The sequence below is a fragment of the Phoca vitulina genome, unplaced genomic scaffold (assembly GCF_004348235.1).
Source record: "Phoca vitulina isolate PV1807 unplaced genomic scaffold, GSC_HSeal_1.0 scaffold43, whole genome shotgun sequence".
Taxonomy (NCBI): Eukaryota; Metazoa; Chordata; class Mammalia; order Carnivora; family Phocidae; genus Phoca; species Phoca vitulina.
Window position 1 is genome coordinate 7,141,042 of NW_022589746.1, and position 12,275 is coordinate 7,153,316.

The window sequence follows — 12,275 nt, forward strand, 5'->3', positions numbered from 1 at the left end:
GCCCTGCCTCAATGTAGGCAGCTTGGAGACTCAACATGCGGTTCATTGGTGTTGGCCACTTTCCAGGAGCATTTTGCACATCTCTTCAGAATTGTATGTGACTTAGTATTTTGGAACCACTCTAGTGCTAGCAAGTGTTCAGCTTTTCTTCAGAGCGGATTTGATAAATTTTTTTTAAGATTATTTATTTATTTATTTGAGAGAGAGCAGAGCAAGGGAGAACAGGGGGAGGGGGGGCGGGCAGGGGTAAAGGGAGAGGGAGAAGCAGACCCCCCACAAAGCAGGGAGCCCAATGCAGGATTCGATCCCAGGACCCTGGGATCATGATCTGAGCCAAAGGCAGACATTTAACCAACTGAGCCACCCAGGCACCCCAGACTTGATTTTTTTATATAAAAAATCACTCAGAATGTACTTTGGGGCATAAGCTCTGTGTTGAGGTTGTAAATTAGATGGGAAGAGAGTCTCCATGACAGAGTTTGGAAAGGCTTTGAGTAAAAGCAGCATACATTCATTCAGTGAACAGTATTGAGTACATACTCTGGGCAGGCACTGCTGTAGACTTGGGGGGTATAGCAAGATTGGCATTCTGGCTCAACAAGTTAATAATAAATAATAAAACAGATAAAGAAGTTGCCAAATAAATACAAGTTCTAGAAAGAGGTACCATAAAGAAGACAAAGGAAGCAGGCAAGATGGCGGAGGGGCTGGTTTGGAGCCGGTGAGTGAGGAAGGCCTTACTGGGAAGAGACTCGAGTGACGTGAGGCACACGGCCACGTCCTGGTGTGTCCTGAGCAGTGGCATCGATAAATGGAAAGGCCCTAAGGTAGGAGGAGCTGGGCAGGTTTCAGGACTGTCAGAGGAACTGGGGGGAGAGTAGAGTAGAGGAGGGGCAGTTGGTAGGAAATCAAACCAGAGATGTGGGCCCTGATTCTGAGGATGAGGGGAAGTGACTGGGAGTTCGAGTCTTTGCTGGAGTCACTCCTTTGCCTTCCAATGTCATTATTTTGAAGAGCAATACTAATTTATATTGATGGCTTAAGGCCCACATTAATTAGCCAGTGTTTGGGGGGTTGGGAAGAAGCTGGGGACATATCCTTGAATCTTTGTGGAATGTCAGAGCAGGAAGATCTCAGAAGCTTGTGGTAGTGTTGCCTGGATGATGCATTAAGGTACTGCGGGCAGTTCGGGACAGGAGGGATGCTTATTTTTTCATTGTTCCTTAGGAGCATTTGAATCTTTATCGCATGTGTGTATTTTGTATGAAGCCTGTTTATTAATCTACCATCTGTGTGTGTGTAAGATGTGATTTTCACAGAAGCAGCGTAGCTGTTGTACGGATGAAAACACAAAGTGACTTTAAACCATCTCCTCCTCTGAGATAATTTGATAAATGCTGAGAGGCTGCTTGGCATTTGGATTTCTATGAAATCCAAGCATTGATAGTTAAGTGCCTTTGAAAAGTAAAATGTGCTTCTGTTTTCATAGATAACACTTCATTTTTCTATTTTAAATTACATCTTTTGCTCCTTTCCCCAGGCGACAGAAACAGACACCAAAATCAGAGTGTGCATGCGGGCCTACCATCTACTTGTGAAAAAACTGGGCTTTAATCCAAATGACATCATCTTTGACCCTAACATCCTCACCATTGGTACCGGGATGGAAGAGCACAACTTGTATGCTGTTAATTTTATCCAGGCAACAAAAATCATTAAAGTAAGTATGGGTATTTTCTCTCTTCTACTCAGGACATCACTCAAATTTATGTCATGGCTCCAGTGAATAGTTTGAGCTAACATATCTGTTTATTGGCTGGGAATGTTGACGGTTTACTCTTAGGTAGTAAATTGGTTTTCTGAAACTTAGGGCCCTTTATTATTTTTCTTTGATGTGATGTTTTACGCTATGAAGTAGAATGTACATACTGGAGAAAATATATAAAAAATACAGGGTATAATAAATAATTAGGAAGCACATAATAGCTTTTACTTAGGTCATGAAACAGACCATGCCTAGCGCCCCTGTGACTCTCCCTTTCAGATTACACCCTCAACTTTTGAATTTTGTGATGCAGCCGTCATCCTGTTTTATGATACCACTTTGTTACTTTTCTTTATCATTTTATCGCTTATGTACAGTCTGAATTATCAATGGATTTTGTGTTTGCAGATTCACCTACTTGCTAAAGTTTATTTGTGACCCCAAAATCAATTCTCTTGGTGCTTTTGCAATCATTCTGCAGAGAGGTGAACAATTCAAGTGGCCCAACCCACGTGTTCCCAGATGAGGTCCACAAACTCTGCTACTTGTTTCAGCTCTCATTCTGTAAACAAGTGTCCAATGCATGGTCTACGTAGTGCCATGTTTTTCACCATTTTGACCTTTCTCATGGTAATTTATTTCTCTGTCTAAATGGCCCCCAAGTATAGTGCTAAAGTGCTTTCTAATGTTCCTGGTTGCAGGAAGGCCGTGACGAGCCTTACGGAGAAAATGCTTGTGTTTAGATAAGCTTTGTTTAGACGTGAGTCGTTGAGAGCCAGTTGGCCACGAGCTCAGTGTTAGTGAATCAATAGTATTCATTAAACAAGATGTTTTTACACAGAAACACACATAAAACAGGTTTTTGTATTGATGAGTAGATGAAAATTGTGTGACCAGGGGTTCACGGAAGCATAACTCTACTTTTCCCCCGAGGAGCAGTGGTTCTCAATATTCCCGAATTCGTTGTTCACAGTGACTTTATACAACATAACTCCCGCAAATACCGAGAATCGGCTGTATAAACAATGCAGTTTAGTTTGGCCAATTTTTGAGCTTCATATAAATAGAGTCTTAAGATTCTTAGGCCTTTTTGGCTTACCCAAACTTACTTAAAAAATTCATCTATGTTGTTGTAGCTTGGACTTTGTTCATTTTCATGAAGGTATAACATTTCATCGTGTAACTATTCCACAATTAACTGTTCTAGTGTTGATAGACATTTGGTTTGTTTCCCGTTTTGGACAGTATGAGCAATGCTGCCGTGATCATTCTTGTATGTGTAACTTGAGTGCACATGTGTTTTTCTATAGCGTATACCCCAGAAGTGGGATGGTCGGGTCACAGCAGTAGGTACGGCGAACTGTCTCCCTAAACACTCGAGCTGGTTTGCACTTTAGCTGACAGGGAGTAAGAGTTCCTGTTGTTCCCACATGCGTGCTGATGCTGGACATGGTCCTAAGGTGTGCTGGGAATCTCAGTTTCATTCTGTCCTGTTAGAATTAGTCAAGTTTATGGTGAATTAGGGAGTTGGTTCATTCAGGCTCCAGAAGCCTTTGAGTGAATGACAAAGTACTCTCTGTGTCTGTTACCGATTCAGGAAATATTTTATGGCACACTCACTAGGTACCGCGGCCTCATCAGGCCCACTGAGGAGACCTACAGAGATAAGGCAGAATTTTTTATTTTCTCTCAGGGATATTAGAGTCTAGTAGGAGAAACTCTATGAGGCAGTGCTTCCGCGATGCCATAATATGGCAAGTTTTGGTCTCTGTCTGACTACAAGAAGCTCTGGATTATGTCGAACTTCATGTTTTTTACTTTCCACTCTTACATATAAAGCTTGAGGGCTGTGATTCCTGCTTTTGGCAAAATAGGGAAATCTTTTCACATTTTAAAATTTTTGCCAGGAAACCCTACCTGGAGCCCGAGTAAGTGGAGGTCTTTCCAACTTGTCCTTCTCCTTCCGCGGAATGGAAGCCATTCGAGAAGCAATGCATGGGGTTTTCCTTTACCACGCAATCAAGGTATGGTAGAACACCTGTTTGCCCTTTGAAAGCAACTTAGGGCAGGGGTTTGGCCCACAGACTGGCTCTGGCCTGCTTCCAGTCTCTGTGAATAACGTCCTGTTCGTGCTATATATGTTGTCCATGGCAGCTTTTCTGGGACGGTTGCAGAGCTGAGTAGCTGTGACAGAGACTGTGACCTAAAAATATTTTCTACAGAAAATGTTTGCTGACCCCTGATGTAGAGTATCCCTGGAAATCCTCATTTTTTTCTTTTTCTTGCCCTTAGTTTGGTATGGACATGGGGATAGTGAATGCGGGAAGCCTCCCCGTATATGATGATATCCACAAGGAGCTTCTCCAGCTCTGTGAAGATCTCATCTGGAATAAAGACCCTGAAGCCACTGAGAAGCTCCTGCGCTATGCTCAGGTAGAGAGAAAAGTGTTCTGACTAGGGCTTTTCCTGCCTTCGAACTTGTCACGCACTTACAGTTATTTGACCTCTGTTGTAGACCAGGAGCAGGCATCTAATCATGTCTTTGGGTCACTGAAGATTTCTACAGAGAGTCCCAGAGAAGCCATTTTAGTTAAGGGTCTAGGTTTCTTTAAATCTGTTTTAAATTGTAAAACTAATTTTGTCCCATACTGAAGTAACACATAGTTATTCTAGAAAATTTATAAAATATAGACAAGCAAAAGAAGGAAATAAAAATCACTCAGAACCCTGTCACCCAAAGTTAACCACTGTTGAGATGTTATGACCTTCCAGTCATGGTTTTGGTTTATTTTCGAAATGATTATGTCCTCACAGCTGTGTACACACACACACATACATACATGCACACTCACACACACGCACACACACACACACACAGTTTTACAAAAACAGACCTCTATTCTAGATGCTTTTTGGTAACCTATTTGTTTAGCAGTATATTGGGAACATCTTTCCATTTTACGAGATATTTTTCCACCTCATAATTTAAATTCGCTGTTTTGGCTTTTCTTGTGTGGCTGTGTTATTACTTGGTACTCATTGCAATGTGTTTACATTTCTTTATATCAGGATCTGGTCCATCTGTGGGAAGGTTCCGCAGTTTGAGGCTTGGGGTCTATACACATTTGATCTAAAGACATGAGAATATGATAATTAATCCAAAAATCGGTTTCTTGTTTCCCTCTTATTGTGTGCCAGGCAGTCGTAGGTACATTAAGCATCTATCATAGGTGCTGCTTCCTGGAATCCTGTTTAAGGAGAGATGACATCTTTACCTCAAAAAAAACTTTTTAATTTATTTCAGAAAGCAATGGCAAGGAAGACATTTTTCTCACAAAGTACGTGGGGAAAGTGGTAGAACGCTTTCATGGATGCTGTCCCGTTTGTTAATGTTTTCCGTGTTAAAATCTGAATATAACTCTGGCAGCAATGTTTACTTTTCCTCTTCCATTGCAGAGTGAGTACTAGAGTGTTCTGGAAGAAGGCTAGGATGGTTTAGGATTAACTGCATCCTTGATTTGTCAGCTTTATGGGTGGCAAGATTTAAATTTCTGAAATTGCCGTAGGCTCAGCAAAGCTGATGGAGATCAGACTGTGCCGGTGAGCACAGGACCCTCCTCCCAGTTCCTTAAAAACTTTGTTGATTTCTCTTGTGGACCCAGGACAGAATGTCTCAGGTCTTGATTATTGCAAATATAATCATGTTCTGCTTCTCAGCTCATTGCATAAGAAACAGTCTCTAGATTTTCCCCCCCATCTTTCCAGGGCTGTTTCTGCTCATCTAGACAAAGTACTTAGCCCCTGAGTGTGGAACACTACCCTGTTTTCTTCTTCACCTGTCTTCCACCCAGTGGAATAATAACTGAGACAGTGTTCTGTTGAAGGCCAAAAGGGCATCGCGGGTTCTATAAACATGAAGTTGCACTAAAGAGTTCTTAACCCACTCAAGGATGCGCTATTTCAATTTTTCCTCCACTCTGTCACGTAGGAAAGATCGGGCTCCTTCATTGAAAGACTATTCTCATTTAAGGTGTTGTTGACTTTGTATTTTATGTCAGTCATTCTTTTGGCTCTGTTTACTGTTAGCATTTGTTTACAAGTTTTTCTTTCTGCACGTTGTGCTGAGCTGTCAAGAGGTTTTGCCTCTGGGGCACGGCCAAACTGAGGGAAATCTTAATAGCAATTGCAAGAGTTTAATAATCCATCATATAAGAAATTTTCTCCCTCTTAATGTAACCACAAGGACTTATTACAAGCCATTGACCCCTCTGTCAAGTAGGCTGTCTACATTCAAGGTGACTTCTCTTACCATTAAGGGAATTAATAACCAAAACAGGTATACTTCATAAGTCCCAGGAGTTGCCAGCTCTGTAGCATTTCTCAGGATATACTGAGTGCAAATGGAGCATAAAAAGCAGTGAAATTAAGAGGCAAATAAGGGGCAAGGATTTTTTTTTTTCTTTGCAAGAGAATGATTATCTCTTTTTGTTATTAAATGATGAAGTCTGTACCCAAGTTCCTGTGTGATATGTTATTGAAAAGGTGGAGGGGCGCCTGGGTGGCTCAGTTGGTTAAGCATCTGCCTTCGGCTCAGCTCATAATCTTGGGTCCTGGGATCGAGCCCCTCGTCGGGCTCCCTGCTCAGCGGAGAGTCTGCTTCTCCCTCTCCCTCTGCCCCTCTGCTTGCTTGTTCTCTCTCTTTCTCTCTCTCTCAAATAAAATCTTAAAAGGTGGAAAGAGTCTTTTTTCTGATCTTGCTAAGCTCTCTAATCCCACTTCGGGGGAGTTAATGGGTTTATTGAAAAATAATTACTTAAATTTGGCACAGGCTGACCTGTGGTAAGTAAATTATTTTTGGTAATGAAAAGTTCCAGGTATCATGGTACCATATGATTTCCATGGAGTTTCTTTCTTTCCTTTTTTTCCCATGGAGTTTCTTTATTAAGCGGTACCCTAATAGAGGTCATGACCCCTTTGGCCTGGAAGGATCTCTGCTCTGAAGACAGTGGCTCCTGAATGACCTTGGGTTGTGAGAATATTTTTGATGCTTTTCTGGGAAAAAAGTTATTGGATCCTTGGTCTGGCCTTCATCTTCCTCATTGCCACTGGAGGTCATGTTCTTCTTTGTCTTCCTCTCGAGCAGTTTACTCCCCTTGATGCCTGTCCAGCTTTTTTGTTTGTCAGAAACAAAGCACAGATCCCATGGGGAGCCTCTGACTCGGGATCTACTCTAGAGTAGTAGTGACAGAGACACGGACAGCCAGATGGACATGACCGTTGGTCGGTTTGCTCGGTAACCTCGTGTTTGATGAGCATCCACAGCGTGGCAGGTGTGTGGTCCCACCTGTGCGGATTTTGCACTTAGATTGTGGAGAGGGTTCTCTCGAATAACTAGTTGGAAAGCAAGGTGGGCTCAGCATGCCATGTTGTACTCCTGAAATAGCAGCTTTCAAATGTGCCCTTTGTTTTAAGTTTTGATTTTCTGAAGCACAGTCATCAGGTGGGGTAGTTTTCATTCATTGCAGCCTCTGACACTCGGGTGAAATCTTCGTTGGCCTTCCCCGGATCGTCAGTAGCCACTGTTCATCGTCACATAGGTCCTGACCGCTCCCCGCCCCACAGCGCTGCGCACCGTGGGATCTTTCTGTGAACACGCCAGGTCCTTTCTCCAAGAGTGTTAGGAACCCTGTCCTGTTTTCACTCCTCAGACTCTGTCCCACCCGCAGGAATGGCCTGATGCCATGGCTAACAGAGCAAATGGTGCGTCACACGTATCAAGTGAGAGGATTGTGAGCTTCAGAAGGACTTCCTCTTCTCTTCTCTTTTTGGTTTTCTTTTGGCAGTGCCACACAACTCTGGTTTGGGTTTTTCTCCTTCTTTATGGCCGAATAGTATTACCTTGTATGTGTCTATGCCACATTTTCTGTGTCTGTTCATCCACCCATGCACATTTAGGTTGCTTCTGTGCCTGGCTACTGGCAATAATGCTGCCAGTCATTCTTTTGGAGTCACCATCTTTAGTTTTTCTGGTAGGGGAGGAAGCCCTTGTGCCATCAGTCTTGCCGTTAGCACCCCAGCCCTGCGGTTCTGGGGGCTCTCCCTGGGTCCTTCCTTCCCTCTCTTCTAACGTGTTGTCCGTTACGTAATGTCTTTATGCTTGTCTTCTTTCCTTCCTGTCACCACCGCTGTGGTCCAGGCCTTGATCACGGACTTTTAAAATCTATTCCCCCTTCTGAGCTTTTAAAAATACTGCTTTGCTGTTCTGCAGCTTCAGAATTTTTTTTTTAAAGATTTTATTTATTTATTTGACAGAGGGAGAGACAGCAAGAAGGGGAACACAAGCAGAGGGAGTGGGAGAGGGAGAAGCAGGCTTCCCACCGAGCAGGGAGCCCAATGCGGGGCTCAATCCCAGGACCCTTGGATCATGACCTGAGCTAAAGGCAGACGCCCAACGACTGAGCCACCCAGGCACCCCAGCAGCTTCAGAACTTTGAATTTGGTCCTGCTCTCACCACCTCCCCCCGCCCCAACTGCCTGGAAGGTTAAATCCAAACTCGATAGCATGGATTTCTGGTGCTCTGTGACTTGTCCTCTACTATCCTGCATAAACGTGGCTCCAGAAAATCTGGTTTTGTTCAGCATTAAATCACTCAGCTAATATTTACTGAGCTCTTGTTCTGTGCTGTGCACTTCACTGAGCATAGAGGATCTAACCAGTAAGAGAGATGGGCCCCTCCAGGGCCTACGGTTGAGTGAGGTGTACGAAAATGCGAGAGGCAGTTGTAACCCAGTCGGGTTGGTGCTGGGATAGGGCAAGTGCAGGAAGCTGTGAGAACGCACAGGAGGGCCCCTGATCCCAAAGGTAGAGGTGGTCCGGGCAGGCTTCCCAGGAGGCGCGGGTCAGGGCAGACATGAAAGCTAAATGGGACTTAGCCAGGCTGGGCTCTGGCGTTGGAGTGCAGGGCTGTTGGTCCCTGCCAGGGCGGGGAATTTGCGTCTAGCCGGGGACCGGCATGAGGGTAGGTGCTGAATAAACGTGTGTCACGCGAATGAATGTGGAGGCCCAGAGGTGAAAGAGATGACAGAGAGTGTGAGGAACTGAAATGTTTGGGGTAGCTAAGCTTGCTGGGCATGGCAGAAGATGAAGCAATCGGAGAAAGCCAGGTGGGGGCATTGCATGGCACAGAGAGCAGCCTTGAAAAGGAGTGCTTGGCATGGAAGCTACTCTATCCTGGGAGGAATGGGACACTTATGATGACTTTTGTCACGTGGGGTGGTTTGATGAGATTTGCAGTTTGGGAAGGCCCCTCTGGTTACAGTGCAGAAGATACACTGTAGACTGGGGGGATTCTGGGCTGCAGAGACCAGCTAGTGGCTTGGACCATGAAAATGTGGAAACGGGGCAGGGAGGAGTTTAGAGGAGGTGTAGTCATTAGGACTCGGTGAGTGACCGAACGAGAGGAATGAATATTAAAGACTGTTCCATAGATTTTTGGTTGGGGCGAGTGATGCCACCAGTTGATGTGGAGAAAACAGATAATAAGGTCATGCAGTTCACCTGATGGGCCACGATCGTGGCACTTTTTGTCCCTTTGCTGAATCCATCCATTTCTTCGAGGTCTCTCTCCACCCTGGTTTGTGATGATGACTCGTTGCTCAAAGTTCCCGGTCTAGTTTGTATCACGCAGTTGTCTGTATTATCTGCTCATTCAGACCCCGGCACATGCTTTCTCTGGTGGCTTGCCCTCTCTGCCTCCCCTAGGATGTGGCCAAGGCCTGGAGGGCGTAGGCCGTGTCCTGTGGCTCTTGGCATGCCCACCTCCTGGATGCTGACTCCACCCATCAGCTCTCTGCACATATTTGTGGGTAATGATGCTCCTTGTGGAGGGCTCTGGAGGCCCCTCACATGTGGGGAAGAGCTTCTCTTACTGCCCTGGAAATCCTTCGTTTGAAATTGTTACCTTGTAGGAAAGGAAGAATGGGGGCCTCACTGTGTCCTTCTGCTACAGGATCAAATCCTGAAAGACCTCTCCTTATCTCTCCTTCCTGCAAACATTTATTGAGACCTTAATTCATGCTGGATACTCAGCTAAGCGCTGGTAGTATATGAGAAGAATGAGGCACAGTTTTTTGCTCCTACGTAGTTCAAGGAGGGCCTGTTATACTCATCTGTCTGTCCTAATTTCAACTCAGACTCATGGCAAAGGAGGGAAGAAAGTCATCCAGACTGATGAGTGGAGGAATGGCCCCATCGAAGAACGCCTGGAGTACGCCCTCGTGAAGGTGAGTTGTAGGAGCCTGGAGTGAGCGTGAACCGGACGGCTGGAGGGGAGAGTCCCTACACCAGCCCCGAGGGAGTGTGCCCCCCCCACCAACCACCTCCAGGACCGTTGGCTCAGTCTGGAGATATTTTTGGTTGTCACAGGAGGGGGTGGGAGGTGTTCCTGGCATCCAGTGGCCAGGGATGCTGTGGACATCCCATAGTGCACAGGATAGGCTCCACATGACAGTCGTTCAGCCCAGAATGTCCGTGGTGCCAAGGTTGAGAAACACTCTCCTAGACCAGATTGCTGTCTTTTGATCAACAGGCAAGTCTGGGCTCTTCTGCTGATAATTGGAATTTTTTTTTAAGATTTTATTTATTTATTTGTCAGAGTGAGAGAGAGCGAGCCCAATGAGGGGGAGCGGCAGAGGGAGAGGGAGAAGCAGACTCCCTGCTGAACAGGGAGGCTGATGCGGGACTCGATCCCAGGACCCTGGGATCATGATCTGAGCCAAAGGCAGACACTTAGCCGACTAAGCCACATAGGCATCCTGATAATTGGAATTTTAGACAACATAATCTCTTGGCTTCATTGTCCTCATTGTGGTCTGGAGAATTTCAGGGTTTTTTTTGGCTCTCAAATTTAACTTTTAACTTCTTGAAGCTTTTGAGATTCGCATATTTGAAGTTGTGCAATCAGTCAGCCACAACCAAGGGATCTCAAACTGTGGACACGGAGGATTAGGGCTTGATCAGTGATGGCTGGAGAAGCCCGCGGAAGCTTCATGGATTTGAACTTCACCTCAGGGTCCTGCCCATTGTCATTCCTCCCCCAGCCCCAGAGCTTCATAGGGACAAAACATGCTGATTTCACAGGAGATCTTTAGTAATGGATACTCTGCTGAACCACTAGGATGCAAAGTGTATTTTATGATGAATTTGAACTTTACTTACTAGTATTTCTTCTCTCACTAGGAACTCACTTTTACTGAGTACTTACATTGTGTCAGTCCAGTCGGCTAAGCACTTTACATAGGGTATTTCATTTAATCCTCAAAATAACCGCCTGAGGCAGGTACTATATGACAATTTAATTTAGGAAACTGAGGCTTGGTAAATTGCTAAGATTAGTGATAGGAGTCAGGATTTGAACCCATGCAATCTGATTCCAAAACCTGAACTCTTAAGCATTTCCATGATTCATTCTTTATTGGGTATTTGGACTTAAGCCAATTTTTAATGTGATTTTTTTCCCTAACTTTTTTTTTTTTTTTAATAGGGTATTGAAAAATATATTATTGAGGACACTGAGGAAGCCAGGTTAAACCAGGAAAAATATCCCCGGCCTCTGAATATAATCGAAGGGCCTCTGATGAACGGCATGAAAGTTGTCGGTGACCTTTTTGGAGCTGGAAAAATGTTTCTACCTCAGGTTAGCAAAAGATGGGGAAAGCGGAGGGGGGGTAGTTTTTACAACCGGAAGAAAAAGACTTTGTCTTTTAATAAATAGTAAGTTCGGGTATATTTCTCAGGTTTTGGTTTTGATAAGAGCTTGTGGACATTTGAGATCGGGTCATTCTTTCTCTAAATGTGTTCAAGAGTAGTGTCTGGAAGGTCCATCTTTAGGGTGAGGTGCAGGTTAGAGGTCAATGGAAACTGTTAGCATTCTGATCTCCATGTTTGGATCTGTGTCCCATCTCTTACTCCCAACACCCATCTGCTCTTCCCCCAAGTTACAATAAAACCCAAGATGAATGTAAAGTTCATAGCATTCGCGTTTGATTTGCCAGCAAGTATTCATCTTTAAGGATGTGTATTTTGAACAAATCGTTCCCATTTAAAATAGTGATATACATTACGTTGTAACTTTCGAGAAAGCCAGAACTCTCATTTTGATTTATAGAAGCTGTTGACCATATCAGTGAACAAACTTGTGTTGAGCCATCACGGTTAGGGCTGCGAGGCATTACACAAAACTTAAAGGCCCTGTTTTTGTTTCTGTTTTTTTTATTACTCATTCTGTATTCAATTCATTGCCCATTTCCTTTATAACATTTACCCCCTTTTTAAAACAGCTTTATTGTTTTATAATTAACATACAACGAAGTGCACATATTTAGAGGATGCAGTTTGATGAGTTTTAACACATGCACCAGTGAAACTCTCGCCAACTTGAGCTAAGGAACGTTTCGTTGTCCTGTCCTCTTAATCTCCTCCAACCTGTGACAGTTCCTCGGTCTTGGTTCT

The 12,275-nt window shown here is 44.3% G+C and overlaps 1 protein-coding gene across 8 annotated transcripts in view; it reads left to right on the plus strand.

The window, feature by feature from the left end:
- MTR (5-methyltetrahydrofolate-homocysteine methyltransferase) overlaps positions 1 to 12,275 on the plus strand; it is a 99,559-nt gene that overhangs the window by 50,862 nt on the left and 36,422 nt on the right. For all 8 annotated transcript variants that reach the window (XR_004302512.1, XR_004302513.1, XM_032430285.1 and 5 more), the window contains 5 exons: positions 1,541 to 1,720; positions 3,673 to 3,789; positions 4,058 to 4,198; positions 9,959 to 10,048; positions 11,308 to 11,460. Coding sequence is in view for 6 of the 8 variants with exons in the window: in XM_032430285.1 (XP_032286176.1) it covers positions 1,541 to 1,720; positions 3,673 to 3,789; positions 4,058 to 4,198; positions 9,959 to 10,048; positions 11,308 to 11,460 (681 nt within the window). In the remaining 2 variants the exon portion in view is untranslated. The remainder of the gene's footprint in view (positions 1 to 1,540; positions 1,721 to 3,672; positions 3,790 to 4,057; positions 4,199 to 9,958; positions 10,049 to 11,307; positions 11,461 to 12,275) is intronic.